The sequence below is a fragment of the Ranitomeya imitator genome, chromosome 6 (assembly GCF_032444005.1).
Source record: "Ranitomeya imitator isolate aRanImi1 chromosome 6, aRanImi1.pri, whole genome shotgun sequence".
NCBI lineage: Eukaryota > Metazoa > Chordata > Amphibia > Anura > Dendrobatidae > Ranitomeya > Ranitomeya imitator.
Window position 1 is genome coordinate 506,909,318 of NC_091287.1, and position 27,163 is coordinate 506,936,480.

Consider the following 27,163-nt stretch of genomic DNA (forward strand, 5'->3'; position numbering starts at 1 on the left):
CACATTTCCATAAAGAATTACCGCCCACATTCCGACTAGACTTGTCCGGCCTAATTCAATTCACTTGAGTGAAGCCGCGCACAACTATTTGGCATGTGACCGCATTTATGCAAATCACATACTTATGGTCATGCACCTGCCTACTTCCAGTGCTCGCACCAGATAACCATGACAATACTCACACTGTGCGCTGTAATGATTCGCAAGTCTGCAGTCACATAAGCTTTAGCCCCAAGCCTGGACAACCCTTTTAATGCTTTATTCCTATCCCTCCTGCCTATTGAAGTCTCATTCCATTTTGAAAAATCAGCTAAATCCGTCTTAGTCAAAGCAAGACATACTGCCCGCAAAGTGAAACATGTTACACAGCCTATTATATCCATCAAGAGGTGAGGAACAGTGAGCGCAGAGGGATATACGGGTACACAGACTGATAATGCTGCGGCTTTCTACAAAATGATTTTCCTTTTCTGAGAAATGGATTCACAGGTACACTGTTCAGTACTATTGTATAATGTCTTCAAGGTGTCCCCTGCTTTTGTATGTGTGTTATGTAGGTAAGTTAGGAAGCATCCCTCAAGTCTGTGAGTACTGTGTGTGTATGGAAGATATAATAGCAGCTGGTCTTTACCAACTAGCTCAGAGAGAATTGATGGAGAGAAGGCTGGTGAAAAATGCAGCATACAAGTCACATAGTGGTCAAGAGCAGAGATTTTCCTTATGCATACACACAAGACAGTGTATACTGGAAAGTTACTTGAAATGACGAGTCCACTTTATTGATAACTTATGCAAGTGTATTGTACTAATGGACTGTTTCAGTATTTTTTTTGCCTTTTTTCTAGTTTTACACTTTTATCACCAGGTAGAGGAGTATACAAAACCTCTGTGATTGAGAAAGTAAACATAAATGATTGATTATCACTAGGGTTGAGCGACCTTTACTTTTATAGGATCGGGTCGGGTTTCACGAAACCCGACTTTCTCAAAAGTCGGGTCGAGTGAAATCGGCCGATCCTATAAAAAAGTCGGGGTCGGGGTCGGCCGAAACCCAATGCATTGCAATGGGTTACTATGGTTCCCAGGGTGTGAAGGAGAGGAAACTCTCCTTCAGGCCCTGGGATCCATATTTAAGTGTAAAAGAAAGAATTAAAATAAAAAATATTGCTATACTTACCCTCTGACGCACCCTGGTACTAACCGGCAGTCTTCCTTCCTTAGAATCAGCGCTTGAAAGACCTTCGGTGACGTCGCGGCTTGTGATTGGTCGCGCGACGGCCCATGTGACCGCTCACGCGACCAATCACAAGCCGCGACGTCACCGAAGGTCCTTCAAGCGCTGATTCTTAGGAAGGAAGGCTGCTGGAAAGAAGCAGGGCACGGCCGAGGGTTAGTATATACCTAATAAGAATATACTCACCCTTGGACGCGCCCTGCTTCTTTCCGGCAGCCTTCCTTCCTAAGAATCAGCGCTTGAAGGACCTTCGGTGACGTCGCGGCTTGTGATTGGTCGCGTGAGCGGTCACATGGGCCGTCGCGCGACCAATCACAAGCCGCGATGTCACCGAAGGTCTTTCAAGCGCTGATTCTAAGGAAGGAAGACTGCCGGTTAGTACCAGGGCGCGTCAGAGGGTGAGTATAGCAATATTTTTTATTTTAATTCTTTCATTTACACTTAAATATGGATTCCAATACCGATTTCCGATATTGCAAACATATCCGATACCAGATTCAGAAGATCGCCGACCTCATGGCTGACCCCACACAGGGGTCGGGTCGGGTTTCATGAAACCCGACCTTGCCAAAAGTCGGCGACTTCGGAAAATGGCCGACCCGTTTCGCTCAACCCTAATTATCACTATGAAATACACTATTGTAGGAAACAAATGTAAAAAACACATTTAGTAGCCGGAAAGTGCGGGTAAGCTAATTCTGTATTTTAAAGTCAGGTGTCCACCTCTTAACCCATTGTCAGATTAATATTCCCTGTATCCATGGCAGATGGAGCATCAGGGAGATGTAATGTATTACCTGTCGGAGTGTCGTGCGTTTTATAAACCTTTTCAGAAAGCTGTTTACACTTTTGGTTGATGGTCTCTTGGGTTAACATAGTAGTTGTGAAATGTGTTCAACCCTTAGAGTTACAGTAATTTTTCTCTAAATCCTTCTTGACATTTAGACTTATTTTGCTTTTAACAGTAAACTCTTTCGTTTGTGCTTACAGGAGGACAACTGTGGTGTACGACTACCAAGTCTATTGCTGAGGGCGAGGAGTTAATTGCCTTTGTTGTGGATTTTGACTCAAGGCTACAAGCTGCCACTCAAATGACTCTTACTGAGGGAATGTATCCAGCTCGTTTGTTGGACTCGATACAACTGCTTCCTCAACAAGCAGCAATGGCGTCTATCTTGCCTACAGCCATTGTCAACAGTAGGTGTCACATACTCTACTGGATCTTTGAAATTTTGGAAATATTTTTTAACAGACGTAGATATATTTAAAACTGTATTAATGGGATGGAAGTAGATTTTAACGCCAATGAGCTCTTGGAAAGGCAAAATTATAACGAGCAAAACTCTTCTACTTGCAAAATGTTAGAATTGTGAGAAACCAAAAATACGAGATCTGTCATTTACGACGAGACCTGCTTTTTAAATATCTGTATTTTGAGTAGTTTGTAAAATAATTGACCAGATAGAAACCTGAACACAAAACTCTTAGATGAGGAATCAAATGACACAGAAAAAAATTGTGACCGCACATGACGAGTGCTCCGGACTTCATGGCGATTGATGCCGGTTTGGTACTTTTTGTAAGCAATTTTAAAATGAATAAAAATAGTAAGTGATGTCTATAATTTTCTGAGCCCAGCAGTGGCGGCATCACTTTATTGTGGCATTGAATAGTTAAGGGGTTGATAAATTGGTTTTAGGACTTGATAATAACATGTAATGTGACTCCATAAATGTACAAGTTTTCGAACAGTGGGGCAAAGTAAATGAGGGGAATTGGGGTAGGTCAATTACAAAAACAGAAACTTTAAATTAGTTTTCCCATTTGTTGTTTAATTCACAGAAGATATCTTCCCTTGCAAATCCTGTGGCATTTGGTACAGAAGTGAACGCAACCTGCAAGCTCACCTTATGTACTACTGTAGTGGTCGCCAGAGGGAACCATCTCAGCTACCTGAGGACAATGAAGACAGTTCCCAGCAGTTGTCCTGTGCCTGTCCATTCCCACAGTGCACAAAAAGTTTTTCTACTGCTAGAGCTCTAGAAATGCACTTAAATTCTCACACAGGTAAGTGTATCATTAAGGTTTATGATGGTTAAACATAAAAACAATGGCTTAACACGCCTCTGAGTTGGCTTTGAGTCAGAAATTCTGAGCAAGGGGATCCTAGCATGCCCACCGGTGCTCCCTTGACAGAAATTCTGAGCCATGTGATCCTATTAATTATCAATCTGGGTGTGCCTAAGGAATGTTGTCTTGAGCATTTATATACTTTTGCAGTTATCGGTGTAAATAATGTTTGTAGGGATTGGCCAAGGAATATGGGAAAATAGGTACTTGCCTAAGGCACTATTTAAAGCACCACTCCATTGTTTTAGTTTTTTTTCAGCGCTTGAGTGGTGCTACAAATCTAGGGTCCTTCATACTAGTCTTATACTTACCTGCTGCTGTCTTCACATTTTATCATTGCCGCACTGGTCCTGCTGCATCATCTTGTGACCTCAACTTCCGGAGGTCAGAAGTAACAGTCACTAGTGCTCAATATAAGTATGAGAGTCACAAAAAGGCTCTCATAGACTTACATTAAAAAATTGATTTCCAGCTCGCTTCAGCACACACTGGAGCGATCTGGCAAGTCACAACCCTTCTGATGACCGACAGGAGCGGCGCTGATAGAAGGTGAAGATGGTGGTGGGTAAGTGCAAGACTATGGTCAGGGATCTTAGATTAGAAGCACCACTCCAGTGCTGCAATTAAAAAAAACTGCTGGAGTGGTGTTTTCACTTGTGATGTAAGGGGGTGACATTGATTTAAGAACCCCCACAGCCAGTATGCACCTTATTCCATATAACCAAGACTCATCTTCCTCTTATAGATGCTCCTCTACATTCAAGGCAGTTCTTAGGATTGTAATATATAAATATGTGCATTTTCTGCATTGAGTGCATGAATGAAAGGCCTGGAGTATATGCAGATGGACATCTACACAGTGTGTTTGTGACTGTAGTATGTGCTTGTGAGTCAGTGACTGGGGTGTGTGCTGGTCTATAATGCATGTGCAATGTGTATGGGAGACTGGAGTGTGTCCAGGGGTGCAGGGTGCGGTGACAACTGGTAATTTAACCAACTGCTGGGACCCTCGCTTATTATTAGAATAAGGGACCACAAGTTTTCAAGATATGCTTGATTGGCTGGGGTTCAAATGCTGGGACCACTGCTGATCATCAGAATGGTGTGCAATGGCCCCCCTTATACTCGTAGGAGCAGGATCATGTTATTAGGAAATTCAAAGGATCGGCACTCAACCACTCCATTCTATGTTGCTTACAAACAAGACATGAAGGTATCCCATTGGATTCCAGAGGCCAGAACCACACTAGCACTTATTACCCAACCAATACTTCCACATGGATACCAGAAAGTGTGTAGGTGTGCTGAATGTGTGTACAGATTGTATGCTGGCTTGTGGAGAGTGAGGGTGTTTGTACAATATATACTATATATACTGTAGAAACGCAGAGTGCTGATAGGATCAATTGCAATATTTTCTTATTGTCTAATGTTTTTGGCTTATTGTACAAATTGGGTATCCCCATTGTAAGGAAAACTAATGTACATATGACAACTATTGAACCAAACTTCGGAGGTGGGGGGGCACAATGAATACTTGTGCTTCTCCAACCACTAAATGTATGTATGTGTAGGTATGCACTGATGATGTTCCATGAGGCACCAGAGACTGAACAATAGCTTAGTATCCCTTGAATTTTTGTAGCACAGGAATATAAAATGGACGCAAAAATACTACAATATACTTTATATATTCACATGAGCTCCAGTAGATTATAGGTGAATTCTGAAGGTCTTATCAGTGGATCATTCTGAGATTAGCCTATTTCATGGGGATTCTTCTAACCACAAGAGATTAATAGTGGCTGCAGACTGTAATTATCTTTTCAGCTTGTTTAAATATTAGCAATCAAAGTATCTGGCAATGAATGAGTTAATATTAGTTAAATCAAAGTGGGTGTTATCAGATAAACTTCACTGGGGGCGTGTACTATTTCCTGTAAGAGTTGTTATGACTGGGGGGTGAACTTCTCCCTGTCCTTCTTCTCCCTGTATGAGTCCCTATCACTGGGGACTTGTACTTCTCCCTTTATTAAGTTAGCATCTGATAACATTTGTTAAGTCCAAGTAGGTCTTAACTCATTAGGTGCCAGATACTTTATTTTCTAAGATCTCTGCAGTGTAGATGAGAAATTAAATAATACAAAAAAAAAACTTTAATCCCACATTGCAGCCACTTTACATCATATGTCCAATTCAGGACAAAAAATTTGGTGAAAAGTTCTCTTTAATCTGAACATATCAATCAAAAGAGATGGGAAAGTTTTGTTATTTTGGCTGTTGGTGAAGACTAGGGTTGAGCGACCTTTACTTTTTTAGGGTCGAGTCAGGTTTCGCGAAACCCGACTATCTCTAAAGTCGAGTCGAGTGAAATCGGCCGATTATGGCGAAAAGTCGGGGATCGACCGAAACACGAAACCCAATGCAAAGTAAATGGGATTTTTTTTTTCTCTCTCTCTCTCTCTCTCTCCTCCGTCCCTGAACAGAAAAGCTGCTGTTACACATTTCAAATCGCTACAGCGCACAAGCGACAGGATGACGATAGGCGTCCACGCCCCTAAGACCTATGTCATCACTCTGCCCACGCTCCTTCATTGGCTGAAAAAATGGCGCCAAGCGCGTCATACGAAAGGCGACTTTGGCGCGAAAGTCGCGTACCGCATGGCCGACCCCACACAGGGATCGGGTTGGGTTTCATGAAACCCGACTTTGCCAAAAGTCGGCGACTTTTGAAAATGAACGATCCGTTTCGCTCAACCCTAGTGAAGACGGCATTCAAAAAAGTGATTTCTCTTTTTTACTATATAAAATGGCCAAGTTGACAAATGTCATGTGAGAGGTGTATATAACTTTGAAAGCCTGATGAAATCACAGAAGTTTTATTTCCATGGGAAATGAAATGAAAAATAAATGGACAAGAGAAACTGAACACATCCTGATTTCCAGATTTTGACAAAACACAGATAGACAATGAGTATTTAATAATGACATTATAAACCAGGCCATTGAAAGAGTGGTTGTTCTAATACATCTACATCAATGCTCATGATATGACATTTATGTCGTTTATTACTTCTTCTGCCACTCCAGTATAACATAGTGTTTAAAGATCCTGATACACTTTAGACAAAAGTCATTGACCTGATGATTTTGGTGGAATCTACCAACCTTCTAATGTTTAAGGGGGTCTCCTGACTGTTTGACCAAAAAATTTGTTAGGCGACATAAGGATCTGCTGGTTGATTTACATTCATGCGATACTTTTTGTTTGGATGGGAGATGTGCTGCCAGATGATCCTGTCTCTTCCATAGAGGACACAAGAGCATTGGCCAAGTGTTCGTTTGTATGGGACAGATTAATTTCTCTTAATTACAACACACAAAGTAAACCAGTTAGGCTGGTTTCACACCCTGAATAGCTGCGGAGGGCTGCGTACTTCCTCGTACGTCTTCCGCTAAGCCTCGCCCACTGTCACACCTCTTCCATTCAGCTCCGCCTACATTGGTACGCGTCCTGCTGTACCTATCTTTAACATTAGGCACGCAGGACATGCGAATGTATGCAGATGCCTCCGCATGCGTCGTTATGATGCTGCGCCAAACTATGCTGAACACAACATGTTGCATTTTGTTGTGGTCAGCGTAGCGTACCCAATGTTAAAGATAGGTACAGCAGGACGTATGCTGACGTAGGCGGAGCTGAATGGAAGAGGTGTGGCAGTGGGCGGGGCTTAACAGAAGAAGTACAAGGAAGTACACAGCCCTCCGCAGCTAAGCGCTACGTAAGGCTACTTTCACACTAGCGTCAGGCTCGGTCCGTCGCAGTGCGTTGGGCCGAGGTTACCGACGCTAGCAGTGAATGCGCCGCACAACGGGGGCAGCAGATGCATTTTTCCAGCACATCCGCTGCCCCATTGTGAGGTGCAGGGAGGTGGGGGAGGAGTTCCGGCCGCACATGCGCGGTCGGAAATGGCGGACCGGCGGAAGCAAAAAACGTTACATGTAATGATTTTTGCTCCCGGCAGTCCACCACAACACGGCGCAACCATCGCACGACGGTTGCGACGTGTGTCAATGCGTTGCAATGTGTCGCTAATGTTAGTCTATGGGGCAAAAACGCATCCTGCAGACAACTTTGCAAGATGTGTTTTTTCCCCTAAACGACGCATTGCGATGTATTGAAAAAAACGCTAGTGTGAAAGTAGCCTAAGTGTGAAACCAGCCTAAGAAATATGGTAAAAAAGTGTGTTTTTGTCTCTGTTTTATTCCTGCCAAGAGATGCAGAAGTGGTGCAGAAATTTCTGCACCAAACACTTAACATGCACACATACCCTTCAAGGAAAAAATATTCAATGTGTGCCTTAGACTTCAGGAATTTCATTCATTTTGCTTGTAGTAGGAAATCCTTCAGGATTTGTGACAAAATTGCACAGAAAAAAATGCGGCAAAAACGCAACAAAAAATGTATTTTCCCAGTAACTTGGACTTAAGTCACACAAAATCAATTAGGCGCTGTTTGGTCGTAGGCAACACAAACCTCTTGACATAATGTCCCAACAACTAAAGGTATTAAAAAGAGTATATTTTGGGTCCATCCGCATTTTGCATCTTGCGTTGTGTGATAAAGCACAGTCCATTTTGCTTTTTAATACAACCACATAACATAGGTATATTTCAGTAGCAAACGTAGGAAACGTTTAAGTGCAGATCTAAGCATAGATGTATCATTGGGCCCATAAATAAGTCACTTTGCTTAGAAGTCACATATCAGAAATCCTCAATATTGGACAGATTTTCTTGCATTCATTAGCGACAGAACAACAGAATGACACATTGTATCAAACCCGTGGGGACATGCAATGACTTCCAGCGTTAAACAATATCTCTGCTGTGCGATGAAAGATCAGCAAGATTTATTTATGTATTAACATTTTTCCATCTTTTGCAGGTGTTAAAGTTGAGGATTTCCTTCCCCCCGGGGCCAGTCTGAAATGTACAGTTTGCAACTACACAGCCGAATCTGTGATTAACTTCCACAAACACCTGTTCTCTCATCTTACTCAAGCTGCCTTTAGATGCAATCAGTGCCATTTTGGCTTTCAAACTCAGAGGGAACTCCTACAACACCAGGAGCTTCATGTCCCTGGAAGTAAACTACAACGGGAAGCTGACACTGAACATTCTCCTGGTGCCAGCGAAGCAAATGCACAACAGACGCCAGAACTGCTGAATAAAAATGAACTTCTACGGAGCCAAAAGACTGTGCAGAATAAAGACGCAAGCTCAGACAGTGAACTGGAAAAGAGTGAAAAGAAACCCAATCTTTTCCTCGCCAATCAGAGGCCAGAGACAACAAACAAAAACGTTTTTTCATACACAAAAATTAAATCTGAGCCATCAAGCCCAAGGCTTGCTTCATCGCCCGTACAACCCACCATTGGACCATCATTCCCAATGGGACCTTTCCTTTCCCAGTTTGCTTTCCCACATGATATTACAGTTGTTCCTCAAGCCTCAGAAATCCTTGCAAAGATGTCAGAACTGGTACATAGGAGGCTACGACATGGCAGCAATAGCTACCCTCCAGTAATTTACAGCCCCTTGATGCCAAAAGGGGCTACCTGCTTTGAGTGCAACATCACATTTAATAACTTGGACAATTATTTAGTACATAAGAAACACTATTGCAATAGTCGGTGGCAGCACATAACCAAGACAGCAGACTTCTCTAGTGTTGCAGAGAAAATAACAGAAGCTGTAAGTCCAACCAATGCCCAAAATTCAGTAAACCTCCTAAACCCTCCTTTACCTTCTACTGAAGCTGATAACCAGCTGATTCCAACATCCTGCATTACCTCAGGAAATGTGTTAGATTTGTTAGGGTCCAATATTAAGTCAAGGGACAGCAAAGACTTTGTGGCTGATGTTAAAAAACTAGCGAATGCCAGTGGCAATGATGAGAAAATGAATGGAAAACCCAATGATGTTAAAAACTCCACTACTCCTCAACTGGAGGCGGACAACAGTGACCCAAACAAAACCACCTGCGAGGCTTGTAATATCACTTTTAGTAGACACGAGACCTTTATGGTTCATAAACAGTACTACTGTGCCACTCGTCATGACCCACCATTAAAAAGATCCGCAAATAACAAAGTGCCTGCCCTGCAGAGAACTATGCGTACAAGGAAGAGAAGAAAGATGTATGAGATGTGTCTGCCCGAACATGACCAGAGGCAACAGCTAGTCCAACAGCATTTTCTACAAGTAGCTAATCTTGGAAACCCATGTACATCTGCTCAAGAGTCAGCAGAGGGGCTTGGGGACTGCTATCACCCCAGGTGTGATATCTTTCCAGGAGTTGTTCCAAAGCATTTGGAAACATCACTTTCAATTAGTAAATGTGTTCCAGTGGTGAAATGTGAAACTTCGCACTCAAGCCTTTCCTCCCTGGAGATGGATGCTCCTATAGACCTCAGTAAAAAATGCATAACACAATCAGATAGGGTATCCACATCCCCAAAAAGGCTTCTGGACTATCATGAATGCACAGTATGTAAAATAGGGTTTAATAAAGTGGAAAACTACCTTACTCATAAGCAAAACTTCTGTCCTGTGACAGCAAGCAAACGCAACGACATAGGCAATCTAGAGAGCAAAGTTTTCCCCAATGCAGAAAATGAGAGGAGCAGCCCCGATGGCAACTTTGAAAGAACCATCATAAAGTGTGAAAAGAACAGAAACTCGAAACAGTCCTCACCTAATGGGAACTTATTCTCTTCGCACTTAGCGACTCTTCAAGGTCTTAAAGTCTTTAGCGAGGCAGCCCAGCTTATCGCAACGAAAGAAGAAAACAAAAATGCATTTTTTCCACAATGCCTTTACCCAGGAGCAATAAAAAAAGCAAGAGGAGCAGATCAGCTTTCTCCGTATTATGGCATAAAGCCAAGCGATTATATTTCTGGGTCTCTTGTAATACACAATGCGGATTTAGATCAAAGCACAAATGTAGGAAGCGAGTCTCCCAAAAGCCAGATACCTTCGAATGGATGTTCTTTGCTGAAGAAAGAGTCACTTCCTCTATTGCCAAAAAACAGGGGTATGGTAATAGTTAATGGTGGACTTAAGCAGGAGGACCGACCTGTAGTCAATTCCCAGCAAGAAAACATTTCCCAGAATCCTCCACAAGAAGACGGATGCAAATCCCCCTCCTGGGCATCTGAAAAACCTTTGACAGCCAATGAAAATGTTTCTCCGTCGACCCCAGCTGCTGAAGATCAGGTGTCGAGCCTCACAAAAAGCCTAAACGGTTCTGGTACAGCCGCAGCCGGTGGGAAATATTGCCGCTTGTGCGACATCCAGTTTAACAATCTTTCAAACTTTATCACTCACAAAAAGTTTTACTGCTCGTCACATGCCGCCGAGCACGTCAAATGAACAATGGCGTGCCTTGATTTTGGTAAAAAAAAAACATGAAGTCTATTTGTTTCTTGCAGTTAGTGAACAGATGAAAAAAAAAAAACAATGCTGCTTTACTGATACCTGGACAATCAGGATAACCATGAATTGAAAATGACTTGAAGATTTAAGGTGTAATTCCATGACAGTTATGCGTAAAAGTGTATTATTGGTGCCATTTTTCCTATTATTTATTTTACCAGCAGTGTTCATACAGTTGTGCCCAGCACGGACTCCTGTGCACTCACCGTCTACGTGGGAAATGAGTACTTAACCGGCACAACAGTCACTGTTGGACCCAACTGTAGCTGTGGTTATGTTATTTTTTATTTAAAGAACTTTATATTAAAGTCATTTGTAATGTTATTGTATAGTTATTGTGTAGCACATATGGTTTGCACCTGTATAGTAGATTTTAAATAATATAGACACAACATTACAGAAAAAAAGGACATATTGGGAATTGCTTCAGAAGCACTTGTGTATACCTACTTTTTTTTTCTTCTACGCTTTTGCAAAAGAGTAGATGTCTCTGCTGAAGTATAACTGGCATACTGAAAAATTGATAAAAACATATACGATTATTTAATAATGTGATACTTATACAATCAAGTAGCAAAAATAAGCTAAGGATGCAATATCCAATAAGAATGCACTTGCCTGATAAAAGTTATCACTGATTGTTTGTTATATGTGCCATATTAAAGGGGTTATCCTCTATGATAACCATTTTCTGTAAGATAGGTCATCATTATCAGATCAATACGGGTCCAACAGCTGACAGATGTTTGCTATGCTAGCAGAGGCTGGATGTAAAAAGTGTACAACTTGCAGTGGTCGTTCTCAGGTTCTGCAACTAGGATCACATATAATTCAATAGGAATTGATAAGAAGAGCCAGAGTCATTAAACTGTGCACTGAATCATGCTATTCCAGCCACCGCCGCCACCTCAAAGAGCTGATCGGTAGTAATCAATCTAGCCGCCGCTGCCACAGTAAGCAGCTGATCAGTAGTGGTGGTTCCAACCACCACTGCCAATGCAAACAGCTAATCGATAGTGGTGGTTCCAGCCACCGCCGCTACTGCAAACAGATGATCCAAGAGTGAAGGTTCCAGCCACAGCCACCACTTCAAACAGCTGCTCGGAAGAGGTGGTTCCAGCCACCGCCACTGTAAACAGCTGATCAGTAGTGGTGGTTACAACCACCACCGCCAATGCAAACAGCTAATCAGTAGTGGTGGTTCCAGCCACCAACGCTACTGCAAACAGCTGATCCAGGAGTGGAGGTTCCAGCCACAGCCACCACTTCAAACAGCTGCTCAGTAGAGGTGGTTCCAGCCACCGCCACTGGAAACAGCTTATCAGTAGTGGTGGTTCCAGCAGGTTTGTAAAATTATAGTCAACTACAGCAGGACATGATTTCTTTAGATGAGGAACCTGAATGGTGCCCTTCCAAGACTTAGACTTGGTCAAAGGGAAAACAAAATAGCATTATTCCTAAATTACCTAATGGGAAAGATAAACTAATACATGACACTCACTCAAATGTACTACATTAAAGTAAAATGTATGCCACTTCACCATAAGAAGGGCACTAATCCATTCATGGACAAAACACTGTGAAGTGTACAGTGGCTGGTTTCGGCAACATCTATTATGGTTAGACAAGAGGTACATCGAAGCACTGGATAGTCCAAGAGATAAGGTGCTTCCAGCGATAAAGAAGAGGATGTCATTTCAAGTAACACATTTTAATTTTGCAATATGTTTCAGACAAAGTCTTATGCTGACAAGTGTTAGAAAAATAAAACTTGAAATTGCGTTGACTACTTCATTGCTGGGAGTGCTTTTGCTTCTCATGTGCTCTCATCTGCATTTTAGTAGTTGTTCACTACTTTAATACACATTCTACATAGGCAAAGGATGATTGGATTAGACCAAAAATTCAATACTCACCTTCTGGGCTGGTTGCGCAGTGTTATTCTGTGCCGGCATCCCGATTCTTTTTTGGCGGGCGATGTCATATGACTGTTGCAGCCAATCAATAGCTCAGATTTGTGCAGGCTTCACATTCTGTCCGAGCCAGAAGAAAAAGTCTCTCTCCTAACTTGGATGAAATGTGAAGGCTGTGGCAATCTGATGGTGCCCATTTCACCAGAACAAGAAGCCAGGAGGCCCTAGGGGTCACAACACAGAATGAGGAAACAGAGACGTTAGTGAAGTCTGTCTGGCTCTACTGAGAAATTGAGAGTGCTCACGTTAGATATTTATATAATGGACTTGTATTATCATACATACATGGGAGAGAGTGAGCTGTATCATAAAGAATAAAATTATAGTAATGGATTTCACCATCTAATATGGTGTTTGTCTACCTTTCATGGCATTTCCATTATCACTGGACCAACTCCCCAACATCATTATTTTTGAAAAAAAAATGTTCTTCTAAAGATGAGAGTTTTCCCCCAACCTTTTGGTATGCTTCTATAGAATGAATGCACTTGCCAAATTACCTTTTTTTTTTACTTTTAGGATGATTTTTTTTTAGAGCAAAGAGCACCTTCCAGATCAGAACTCCTAGAATGTACAGAAGAGGCTGTCCATCATATTTTTCATTCTCAGACACTGGATAAAAAACAGAAATACACAAATGATGTACAACCAACACTAAATTACCCATTTCTCCAACCAAATTAATGCTCAACAGAGGGAAACCCATAGAAATGTTGTTACGATGTCATTATACCTTAGCAGACACATTAAGTTAGACATTAGGCTTTGCATATGTATGTAGCAGTCTGTTCCTGTTCACTTTTTCAATCCGAAAAAAACTGTATGTTAAATGAAGATGGATTTTCTTTTCTTGTATAGTAACTGTATTTTCTTTTGCTGATGCATCTTTGTCTGAATTTTTAAGAATCTTTGCTGTTTAATGCAATACTTTATAATGAATGAACAAAACAAAAAATTACCGGAAGCAGTATTGTAAGTTCTAAAAGTCAGCCAGTTTTATCTTTTAAAGACATAAAATGAAAAATCTAAACCCTAAACCTGATGCTGCAAGTATGAATCTAATTCATATGTATTATATATTTACAGTACCTATAAGTGTCACAATACTGCGACTGGTGATCACAGAGATAATGTTCTACTTCTGATAGAAATAATTTCTCAACAAATGTTGTTACTATGCATGTATATGGATGGAATAAAATTCCGGCTCATTGGACAAGTCTCAGAGCTTTGTTTTTCAATTTCACATTTTACTATATCTTGTGCTTTGGCAGATGATATGTAAAAGCTTTAACCACTGAATGTAAGCAAGAAGTAGAGAACTGGCAATATAAAAAGGAAAAAAATTCTGAAAAAGTTTCAAAATTTCCATCTGTGATCAAGAGGAGAGAGGCGCTAATATACAGTGGCTCGCTCTCACTCTGAGTGACCAAGTTCATGAAATTTTTTTGGTGTAAATTAGCAGCAGATCTTAATTTCCATTAGCAAAATCATATATATGCTGTGCAATTTTGATAGCTTTCATATTGCTGGTGCTAAGATAACCCAGATATAAACTTTATTACTACGAAACCTGTTATGAGAATGGGCTGTTACAAGAAAGGCCTGTTACAAAGTCCAGGTAGGCACACGGGCCACAGGCGTCAGTTCAGCAGCCGGGTAATCGACACAAGACACAAACAGCTAACTGGAGGTCTGGAAGTTGCAGGCTGCCAGGAGATGACCTAAAGACTGAAGACAGCTAGCAGAGTTACTGAAGTCCACAGGCAAACAGAAGATTAAAGGACTGGAAGCTTCAAGCAGCCAGGCGATGTTTTGGAGACTGCAGGCAAGTTGCAGAGTTGTTAAAGGTCCCAGGCAGACAGGAGATTAAAGGACTGGAAGTTGCAGGCAAACAAGAGATGTCCACAGTCAGGTTGCAGAGTTACTTAAAAAGAACCTGTCCTCAGGATTATCCATGTTAAAATAGAGGTATGGGCAGAATGGCGCTGTCATACTGATATAATACGTACCTTTAGTGGAAAAATCTTCAGTCGGGTTTTTGTTAAATCATCATGATAAATTTCGGTTATGCTCATGTGTTGGTGACATTGTCATGAAGACTGCATTAGCGAAAGCGATGCTCACAAGAGCAAAAAACCCTACCCACAGTCCCACTCACAAATCCCGCCTCAAAGCACAGAGCACCGAGAAAATGGAAATTTAACATGATGATTTAATGAAAACCAGGCACAGATTTTTACACTAAAGGTATGTATTAAATCACTATGACAGCGCCATTCTACCCATACCTTTAGTTTAACTTGAATGATCCTGATGACAGGTTCTTTTTAAGTCTGCAGGCAAACGGGAGATTGAAGGACTGAAAGCAAGCATGAGACATCATGGAGACCACAGACAGGTAGCAGACAGATCTCCAGAGTAACAAGAAAGTCTAAATATCATGGAACCCGCAGACAAAAGATGTCTTGGATCCTGCCAGCGGACACGCAGCAGAGATTCTAGAAGACCAGGAACCGGTATCAGACAGAACTCCAGAGTAACAAGAAAGTCTGAATACCATAGAAGGCGTAGGCAGATAGGAGACATCCATAAGACCACAGTTAGATAGTAGTAGTACTGCAATAGCTGTACTGAAAGCTGCAGACAATCAACTCAAGAGCTGGAAGCCACACGCGTCCTGCAGACTGTAGACTGCAGTGGTACTGAAAGCAGCAGATAGGTAACTCAGGAACTGGAAACCACAGGCAGCTACAAGACGTCCTGGAGACTGTGCACAAACAAACTAAAAGCTAGAAAGTCTGAATACAAAGCCACAGGAGTGAGCCTTAGGAGACCTTGCATAGGCCTAGGAAGTATCAACACAAGGGAATACCCCAGGCTACTTGCAAAGCCCAAAATGAGCACCATAAAGTTTAGCTGACCGAGGTGTAGAGAGCGGAGCCCAGAGCTGGGACAGGTGTGTAACATTTGCTAAGATTATTCATAAGTAGGAAGCATTGTGCAGTGAACTTCCTTGTGAAAAGACTAGGATGTGAAATTTAAGTTTCAAGAAACTAATTTTGAGATAAGGGGTTGCTCCTCATGTTATATGTGTCATATTGCTGTCTAAAAAAATCCATCAGGTATGAAGAATAAAACTCAGGCATTTATTTCAATATCAACAGTAGATGAGTCTGTGTAGAAATATTGGCCATTTTTCGGATACATGAATTTGATCATGGTCTACAAAGATATATATATAGTATATCACAAAAGTAATGAGTATACCTCTCACATTTTTTATTATATCTCCGCAAGGGACAACACTGATGATATCACACTTTGATACAATGTTACAATGTGACGTAGTTAAGAGTACAGCTTGCATAATAATGTATATTTGGAGTAACCTCCAAATAACTCAATGCACAACAATGTCTAAACCGCTGGCAACAAAAGTGAGTACACCCCTAAGTGAAAATGGCCTAATTGTGCCCAAATTGTCAATATTTTGTGTGGCCACCATTATTTTCAAGCACTGCCTTAACTCTCTTGGGCATGGAGTTGCCACTGTTGTAACATGTTTTCACTGGAATCCTCTTCCACACCTCCGTGACGACATCACATAGCTGGTGGACATTAGAGACCTTGCACGCCTCCACCTTCCATTTGAGGATGCCATGTATATGCTCTTAAGGGTTTAGGTCTGGAGAAATGCTTGACCACCCAGCACCTTTTTGCCACATGGTTTTTTTTTGCCTTCCTCAGGATCAACATGTTAGGGCATGTTAGGTTAGGCTATGGGTTAAACTAGATGGACTTAAAGTCTTCCTTCAACCTTAATAACTATGTTACTATGTTACCTTTACCCTCAGTTTCTTTAGCAAGGCATTGGTTATCTTGGAGGTCTGTTTGGGGTCATTATCATGTTGGAATTCTGCCTTGCGACGCAGTTTCAAAAGGGAGGGGCTCATGCTCTGCTTCAGTATGTCACAGTACATGTTAGGGTACTTTCACACTAGCGTTTTTTTAAATCCGTCACAATGCGTCGTTTTGCAGAAAAAACGCATCCTGCAAAAGTGCTTGCAGGATGCGTTTTTTCCCCATAGACTTCTATTGACGACGCATTTGCGACGGATTGCCACACTTCGCATCCGTCTTGCGACGGATGCGTCGTGCTTTGGCGGACCGTCGGGAGAAAAAAACCCTACATGTAAAGTTTTTTTCTCCTGACGGACCGCTTTTTCCGACTGCGCATGTGCGGCCGGAACTCCGCCCCCACCTCCCCGCACCTTATAATGGGGCAGCGGATGCGCCGGAAAAATGCATCCGCTGCACCCATTGTGCAATGCAGCAAATGCTAGCGTCGGAATCCCTCCCCGACGCATTGCGACGGGGAGATTCCGACGCTAGTGTGAAAGGAGCCTTAGTTTTCTTGGTTCCATCAATAAACTGTAACTTCCCATAGCTGGTAGAACTCATGCAACCCAAAACATGACACTCCCACCACCATGCTTGAGTGTAGGCAGGACACACTTGTCTTTGTACTCCTCATCTGGTTGTTGCCAAACATGCTTGACACATCTGAAACAAATAAGCTTATCTTGGTGTCTTCAGACCACGGGACATGTTTCCAGTGATCCATGTCCTTAGTCTGCTTATCTCAGGCTTCTTGTTCATCATCTTTAGAAGGGGCTTCCTTCTGGGATGACAGCCATGCAGAACAATGTGATGCAGTTTGCAGCATATTCATACCTCTATCTAGGAAAGACATCGTCTGGATGGGATGTGCTGAGCAAGTGCACTCAACTTCTTGGGTCGACCATGGCAAGCCCGTTGTGAGTGAAAACCGTCTTGTTAAGCAGCTGTATGGTCTTGGCCAGCGTGTTGTAGCTCAGTGTCAGGGTGTTGGAAAATCTCCTTATAGCCTAAGCAATCTTCATGTAGAGCAGCAATTTTATTTTTCAGACCCTCAGAGAGTTCTTTGTCATGCGGTACCATGTTGAGCTTCCAGTGTCTAGTGCGAGAGCGAAAACAACAAATTTAACACACCGGCTCCCCAATCACACATGAGACCTTGTAAGACAAATGAGTCACATGACAGCGGGTAGGGAAAAAGGCTAATTGACCACAATTTGGCCATTTTTACTTAGGGGTGTACTCACTTTTGTTGTCAGTGGTTTAGTCATTAATGGCTGTGTTTTGAGTTATTTAGAAGGCATACCAAATTTACATTGTTATACAAGCTGTACACTGACTACTTTACATTGGTTCAAAGTGTCATACCTTCAGTGTTGTCATATGAAAAGATATAATAAAATATTTCCAAAAGTGTGAAGGGCTTACTCACTTTTTGGATATACTGTACATATGTGTATATATGGAATAACATAACCAATTCATAAAATAAAATAACTGAAGAAAAGAAACATGATTTCCTCGAATATGAAAAAAAAAACAATTTTAAAGGTGCAGATAATTACATCCATTATTAGAAAATCCATAATTACAACAAATATCTATATATATAATTGCCTAAGGGTTTTTCCGTCTGTCTGTCTGTCTGTCTGTCTGTCCTGGAAATCCCTGCTCTCTGATTGGTCGAGGCCGCCAGCCCTCGACCAATCAGAGACCGGCACAGCATCGACGTAGAAATCCCGCGCCTCTGATTGACACTTCTATATTGATCAGTCCTCCTGACACTTCTATATTGATCAGTCCTCCTGACACTTCTATATTGATCAGTCCTCCTGACACTTCTATATTGATCAGTCCTCCTGACACTTCTATATTGATCAGTCCTCCTGACACTTCTGCATTGATCAGTCCTCCTGACACTTCTGTATTGATCAGTCCTCCTGACACTTCTATATTAATCAGTCCTCCTGATACCTCTATATTGATCAGTCCTCCTGATACCTCTATATTGATCAGTCCTCCTGACACTTCTATATTGATCAGTCCTCCTGACACTTCTATATTGATCAGTCCTCCTGACACTTCTATATTGATCAGTCCTCCTGACACTTCTATATTGATCAGTCCTCCTGACACTTCTATATTGATCAGTCCTCCTGACACTTCTATATTGATCAGTCCTCCTGATACCTCTATATTGATCAGTCCTCCTGACACTTCTATATTGATCAGTCCTCCTGACACTTCTATATTGATCAGTCCTCCTGACACTTCTATATTGATCATTCCTCCTGACACTTCTGTATTGATCAGTCCTCCTGACACTTCTATATTGATCAGTCCTCCTAACACTTCTATATTGATCAGTCCTCCTGACACTTCTGTATTGATCAGTCCTCCTGACACTTCTATATTGATCAGTCCTCCTGACACTTCTATATTGATCAGTCCTCCTGACACTTCTGTATTGATCAGTCCTCCTGACACTTCTGTATTGATCAGTCCTCCTGACACTTCTGCATTGATCAGTCCTCCTGACACTTCTGTATTGATCAGTCCTCCTGACACCTCTATATTGATCAGTCCTCCTGACACTTCTATATTGATCAGTCCTCCTGACATTCTATATTGATCAGTCCTCCTGACACTTCTGTATTGATCAGTCCTCCTGACACTTCTATATTGATCAGTCCTCCTGACACGTCTATATTGATCAGTCCTCCTGACACTTCTATATTGATCAGTCCTCCTGACACTTCTATATTGATCATTCCTCCTGACACTTCTGTATTGATCAGTCCTCCTGACACTTCTATATTGATCAGTCCTCCTGACACATCTATATTGATCAGTCCTCCTGACACTTCTGTATTGATCAGTCCTCCTGACACTTCTATATTGATCAGTCCTCCTGACACTTCTATATTGATCAGTCCTCCTGACACTTCTGTATTGATCAGTCCTCCTGACACTTCTATATTGATCAGTCCTCCTGACACTTCTATATTGATCAGTCCTCCTGACACTTCTATATTGATCAGTCCTCCTGACACTTCTATATTGATCAGTCCTCCTGACACATCTATATTGATCAGTCCTCCTGACACTTCTGTATTGATCAGTCCTCCTGACACTTCTGTATTGATCAGTCCTCCTGACACTTCTATATTGATCAGTCCTCCTGACACTTCTATATTGATCAGTCCTCCTGACACTTCTATATTGATCAGTCCTCCTGACACTTCTATATTGATCATTCCTCCTGACACTTCTGTATTGATCAGTCCTCCTGACACTTCTATATTGATCAGTCCTCCTGACACTTCTATATTGATCAGTCCTCCTGACACTTCTATATTGATCAGTCCTCCTGACAATTCTGTATTGATCAGTCCTCCTGACACTTCTATATTGATCAGTCCTCCTGACACTTCTGTATTGATCAGTCTTCCTGACACTTCTATATTGATCAGTCCTCCTGACACTTCTATATTGATCAGTCCTCCTGACACTTCTATATTGATCAGTCCTCCTGACACTTCTGTATTGATCAGTCCTCCTGACACTTCTATATTGATCAGTCCTCCTGACACTTCTGTATTGATCAGTCTTCCTGACACTACTATATTGATCAGTCCTCCTGACACTTCTATATTGATCAGTCCTCCTGACACTTCTATATTGATCAGTCCTCCTGACACTTCTATATTGATCAGTCCTCCTGATACCTCTATATTGATCAGTCCTCCTGATACCTCTATATTGATCAGTCCTCCTGACACTTCTATATTGATCAGTCCTCCTGATACCTCTATATTGATCAGTCCTCCTGACACCTCTATATTGATAAAATCTCCTGACACCTCTATATTGATCAGTCCCTCTGACACTTCTATATTGATCAGTCCTCCTGATACCTCTATATTGATCAGTCCTCCTGACACTTCTGTATTGATCAGTCCTCCTGACACTTCTATATTGATCAGTCCTCCTGACACTTCTATATTGATCAGTCCTCCTGACACTTCTATATTGATCAGTCCTCCTGACACTTCTATATTGATCAGTCCTCCTGACACTTCTATATTGATCAGTCCTCCTGATACCTCTATATTGATCAGTCCTCCTGACACTTCTATATTGATCAGTCCTCCTGACACTTCTATATTGACTAAGGGTTTTTCCGTCTGTCTGTCTGTCTGTCTGTCCTGGAAATCCCACGTCTCTGATTGACACTTCTATATTGATCAGTCCTCCTGACACTTCTGTATTGATCAGTCCTCCTGACACTTCTGTATTGATCAGTCCTCCTGACACTTCTATATTGATCAGTCCTCCTGACACTTCTATATTGATCAGTCCTCCTGATACCTCTATATTGATCAGTCCTCCTGATACCTCTACATTGATCAGTCCTCCTGACACTTCTATATTGATCAGTCCTCCTGACACTTCTATATTGATCAGTCCTCCTGACACTTCTGTATTGATCAGTCCTCCTGACACTTCTATATTGATCAGTCCTCCTGACACTTCTGTATTGATCAGTCCTCCTGACACTTCTATATTGATCAGTCCTCCTGATACCTCTATATTGATCAGTCCTCCTGACATTCTATATTGATCAGTCCTCCTGACACTTCTGTATTGATCAGTCCTCCTGACACCTCTATATTGATAAATCCTCCTGACACTTCTATATTGATCAGTCCTCCTGACACTTCTATATTGATCATTCCTCCTGACACTTCTATATTGATCAGTCCTCCTGACACTTCTGTATTGATCAGTCCTCCTGATACCTCTATATTGATCAGTCCTCCTGATACCTCTATATTGATCAGTCCTCCTGACATTCTATATTGATCAGTCCTCCTGACACCTCTATATTGATAAAACCTCCTGACACCTCTATATTGATCAGTCCCTCTGACACTTCTATATTGATCAGTCCTCCTGATACCTCTATATTGATCAGTCCTCCTGACATTCTATATTGATCAGTCCTCCTGACACTTCTATATTGATCAGTCCTCCTGACACTTCTATATTGATCAGTCCTCCTGACACTTCTATATTGATCAGTCCTCCTGATACCTCTATATTGATCAGTCCTCCTGACACTTCTATATTGATCAGTCCTCCTGACACTTCTATATTGACTAAGGGTTTTTCCGTCTGTCTGTCTTTCTGTCTGTCTGTCTGTCTGTCCTGGAAATCCCACGTCTCTGATTGACACTTCTATATTGATCAGACCTCCTGACACTTCTGTATTGATCAGTCCTCCTGACACTTCTGTATTGATCAGTCCTCCTGACACTTCTATATTGATCAGTCCTCCTGACACTTCTATATTGATCAGTCCTCCTGATACCTCTATATTGATCAGTCCTCCTGATACCTCTACATTGATCAGTCCTCCTGACACTTCTATATTGATCAGTCCTCCTGACACTTCTATATTGATCAGTCCTCCTGACACTTCTGTATTGATCAGTCCTCCTGACACTTCTATATTGATCAGTCCTCCTGACACTTCTGTATTGATCAGTCCTCCTGACACTTCTATATTGATCAGTCCTCCTGATACCTCTATATTGATCAGTCCTCCTGACATTCTATATTGATCAGTCCTCCTGACACTTCTGTATTGATCAGTCCTCCTGACACCTCTATATTGATAAATCCTCCTGACACTTCTATATTGATCAGTCCTCCTGACACTTCTATATTGATCATTCCTCCTGACACTTCTATATTGATCAGTCCTCCTGACACTTCTGTATTGATCAGTCCTCCTGATACCTCTATATTGATCAGTCCTCCTGATACCTCTATATTGATCAGTCCTCCTGACATTCTATATTGATCAGTCCTCCTGACACCTCTATATTGATAAAACCTCCTGACACCTCTATATTGATCAGTCCCTCTGACACTTCTATATTGATCAGTCCTCCTGATACCTCTATATTGATCAGTCCTCCTGACATTCTATATTGATCAGTCCTCCTGACACTTCTATATTGATCAGTCCTCCTGACACTTCTATATTGATCAGTCCTCCTGATACCTCTATATTGATCAGTCCTCCTGACACTTCTATATTGATCAGTCCTCCTGACACTTCTATATTGACTAAGGGTTTTTCCGTCTGTCTGTCTTTCTGTCTGTCTGTCTGTCTGTCCTGGAAATCCCACGTCTCTGATTGACACTTCTATATTGATCAGTCCTCCTGACACTTCTGTATTGATCAGTCCTCCTGACACTTCTGTATTGATCAGTCCTCCTGACACTTCTATATTGATCAGTCCTCCTGACACTTCTATATTGATCAGTCCTCCTGATACCTCTATATTGATCAGTCCTCCTGATACCTCTATATTGATCAGTCCTCCTGACTCTTCTATATTGATCAGTCCTCCTGACACTTCTATATTGATCAGTCCTCCTGATACCTCTATATTGATCAGTCCTCCTGACACATCTGTATTGATCAGTCCTCCTGACACTTCTATATTGATCAGTCCTCCTGACACTTCTATATTGATCAGTCCTCCTGACATTCTATATTGATCAGTCCTCCTGACACTTCTGTATTGATCAGTCCTCCTGACACTTCTATATTGATCAGTCCTCCTGACACTTCTATATTGATCAGTCCTCCTGACACTTCTATATTGATCAGTCCTCCTGACACTTCTATATTGATCATTCCTCCTGACACTTCTGTATTGATCAGTCCTCCTGACACTTCTATATTGATCAGTCCTCCTGACACTTCTATATTGATCAGTCCTCCTGACACTTCTGTATTGATCAGTCCTCCTGACACTTCTATATTGATCAGTCCTCCTGACACTTCTATATTGATCAGTCCTCCTGACACTTCTGTATTGATCAGTCCTCCTGACACTTCTATATTGATCAGTCCTCCTGACACTTCTGTATTGATCAGTCTTCCTGACACTTCTATATTGATCAGTCCCTCTGACACTTCTATATTGATCAGTCCTCCTGACACTTCTATATTGATCAGTCCTCCTGACACTTCTGTATTGATCAGTCCTCCTGACACTTCTATATTGATCAGTCCTCCTGACACTTCTGTATTGATCAGTCTTCCTGACACTTCTATATTGATCAGTCCCTCTGACACTTCTATATTGATCAGTCCTCCTGACACTTCTATATTGATCAGTCCTCCTGACACTTCTGTATTGATCAGTCTTCCTGACACTTCTATATTGATCAGTCCCTCTGACACTTCTATATTGATCAGTCCTCCTGACACTTCTATATTGATCAGTCCTCCTGACACTTCTATATTGATCAGTCCTCCTGACACTTCTATATTGATCAGTCCTCCTGATACCTCTATATTGATCAGTCCTCCTGATACCTCTATATTGATCAGTCCTCCTGACACCTCTATATTGATAAAATCTCCTGACACCTCTATATTGATCAGTCCCTCTGACACTTCTATATTGATCAGTCCTCCTGATACCTCTATATTGATCAGTCCTCCTGACACTTCTGTATTGATCAGTCCTCCTGACACTTCTATATTGATCAGTCCTCCTGACACTTCTATATTGATCAGTCCTCCTGACACTTCTATATTGATCAGTCCTCCTGACACTTCTATATTGATCAGTCTTCCTGATACCTCTATATTGATCAGTCCTCCTGACACTTCTATATTGATCAGTCCTCCTGACACTTCTATATTGACTAAGGGTTTTTCCGTCTGTCTGTCTTTCTGTCTGTCTGTCTGTCTGTCTGTCCTGGAAATCCCACGTCTCTGATTGACACTTCTATATTGATCAGTCCTCCTGACACTTCTGTATTGATCAGTCCTCCTGACACTTCTGTATTGATCAGTCCTCCTGACACTTCTATATTGATCAGTCCTCCTGACACTTCTATATTGATCAGTCCTCCTGATACCTCTATATTGATCAGTCCTCCTGATACCTCTACATTGATCAGTCCTCCTGACACTTCTATATTGATCAGTCCTCCTGACACTTCTATATTGATCAGTCCTCCTGACACTTCTGTATTGATCAGTCCTCCTGACACTTCTATATTGATCAGTCCTCCTGACACTTCTGTATTGATCAGTCCTCCTGACACTTCTATATTGATCAGTCCTCCTGATACCTCTATATTGATCAGTCCTCCTGACATTCTATATTGATCAGTCCTCCTGACACTTCTGTATTGATCAGTCCTCCTGACACCTCTATATTGATAAATCCTCCTGACACTTCTATATTGATCAGTCCTCCTGACACTTCTATATTGATCATTCCTCCTGACACTTCTATATTGATCAGTCCTCCTGACACTTCTGTATTGATCAGTCCTCTTGATACCTCTATATTGATCAGTCCTCCTGATACCTCTATATTGATCAGTCCTCCTGACATTCTATATTGATCAGTCCTCCTGACACCTCTATATTGATAAAACCTCCTGACACCTCTATATTGATCAGTCCCTCTGACACTTCTATATTGATCAGTCCTCCTGATACCTCTATATTGATCAGTCCTCCTGACATTCTATATTGATCAGTCCTCCTGACACTTCTATATTGATCAGTCCTCCTGACACTTCTATATTGATCAGTCCTCCTGACACTTCTATATTGATCAGTCCTCCTGATACCTCTATATTGATCAGTCCTCCTGACACTTCTATATTGATCAGTCCTCCTGACACTTCTATATTGACTAAGGGTTTTTCCGTCTGTCTGTCTTTCTGTCTGTCTGTCTGTCTGTCCTGGAAATCCCACGTCTCTGATTGACACTTCTATATTGATCAGTCCTCCTGACACTTCTGTATTGATCAGTCCTCCTGACACTTCTGTATTGATCAGTCCTCCTGACACTTCTATATTGATCAGTCCTCCTGACACTTCTATATTGATCAGTCCTCCTGATACCTCTATATTGATCAGTCCTCCTGATACCTCTATATTGATCAGTCCTCCTGACTCTTCTATATTGATCAGTCCTCCTGACACTTCTATATTGATCAGTCCTCCTGATACCTCTATATTGATCAGTCCTCCTGACACTTCTGTATTGATCAGTCCTCCTGACACTTCTATATTGATCAGTCCTCCTGATCTATATATATAATTGTCTAAGGGTTTTTCCGTCTGTCTGTCTGTCTGTCCAGGAAATCCCGCGTCTCTGATTGGTCGAGGCCGCCAGGCCTCGACGAATCAGCGACGGACACAGCGACGATGATGTCATAAAGGACGTAGAAATCCCACGTTTCTGATTCAGCGACTGGCACAGTATCGACGTAAATGTCATAATGGTTGCCATGGCGACAATGATGTCATAAAGGTTGCTTCGACCAATCAGGGACGGGAACAGTCTGACGCGAATTCTGGAATCATCATTGTCCATATACTACGGGGACATGCATATACTAGAATACCCGATGCGTTAGAATCGGGCCACAATCTAGTGTATGATAAACAGCTCATTTCCTATATGTCACCTTTAGTGCATAATAGCTGCCTAAATGAAGAGGAAATTGAATAAAATAAAATGAAGTAAAAAAGGAAGGAAAAGAAAAGAAAAAGTGAAGTATGAATACAAACGAAAGAAGAATGAATGGAATGGGTGTCCTTTATTTTTTCATCTTTCCTTTTTCTCTTCATTTTATTTTATTAAATTTTCTCTTCATTTAAGCTAATATGCACCAAAGATGACTTTTAAATGTAATGTTCTTTATCTTCGAAAAAATCTTGTTTTTTTCTGTGTTTTTATTATATTATGAATTTGTTATCTTTTCAATATTATATATTATGTATATATGTTTTTATGCCATAATCAAGAGCATGTGACTGAAACATTATCCTGTTTTTCTACACAGACTGTGTTTTCTACATGCCTGATGAAGAGACCTGAGTAGTCTCGAAAGCTTGCAATTTGTTACCATCTTTTCAGTTAGCCATTAAATGGTATCAACCATTGAGTTTCATTCTGAATTTGGAGAGCCTTGGTTTACTCTTCATACCTTACTGTTGTAATTATTATACAGCATGCAACCTTAATAGCCGCTGTGTGCCTACTATATTTTACTACTAGTGAATCCATCAGTGATTTATCAGTTTTCAGAAATGGCTAAAAATTGCAAGTTGTGGGATTCTATACTGCAGTCCTATGCATGCAGTTTAGTTTGTAGCAAAAAGCACATGTCACACTGAGATTGTACATGACATAGGGAAATGGGCCATACACTGTCCCTTGGGTTGGGGTCTTAACTATTCCTATTCCCAAAGGTACCTCTGAAGGTGAGTAAGTTTGGGCCTCGTGCCTTACTGTTCTCTTGTTATATCCTAAGCTGTCCCCACAAGGAGACTCGGATAGAAATACTAGTATATCAACATATAAGA

General features: G+C 41.5%; 1 protein-coding gene across 2 annotated transcripts in view; it reads left to right on the forward strand.

Moving 5' to 3' along the window:
* The window catches only part of ZFPM2 (zinc finger protein, FOG family member 2), a 590,333-nt gene extending 576,285 nt beyond the window's left edge, over positions 1 to 14,048 (forward strand). For both annotated transcript variants that reach the window (XM_069731765.1, XM_069731766.1), the window contains 3 exons: positions 2,225 to 2,431; positions 3,077 to 3,301; positions 8,313 to 14,048. In XM_069731765.1, coding sequence (XP_069587866.1) covers positions 2,225 to 2,431; positions 3,077 to 3,301; positions 8,313 to 10,801 — 2,921 coding nt within the window. In that variant the 3' untranslated portion in view covers positions 10,802 to 14,048. The remainder of the gene's footprint in view (positions 1 to 2,224; positions 2,432 to 3,076; positions 3,302 to 8,312) is intronic.
* Positions 14,049 to 27,163: the final 13,115 nt, after the last annotated feature.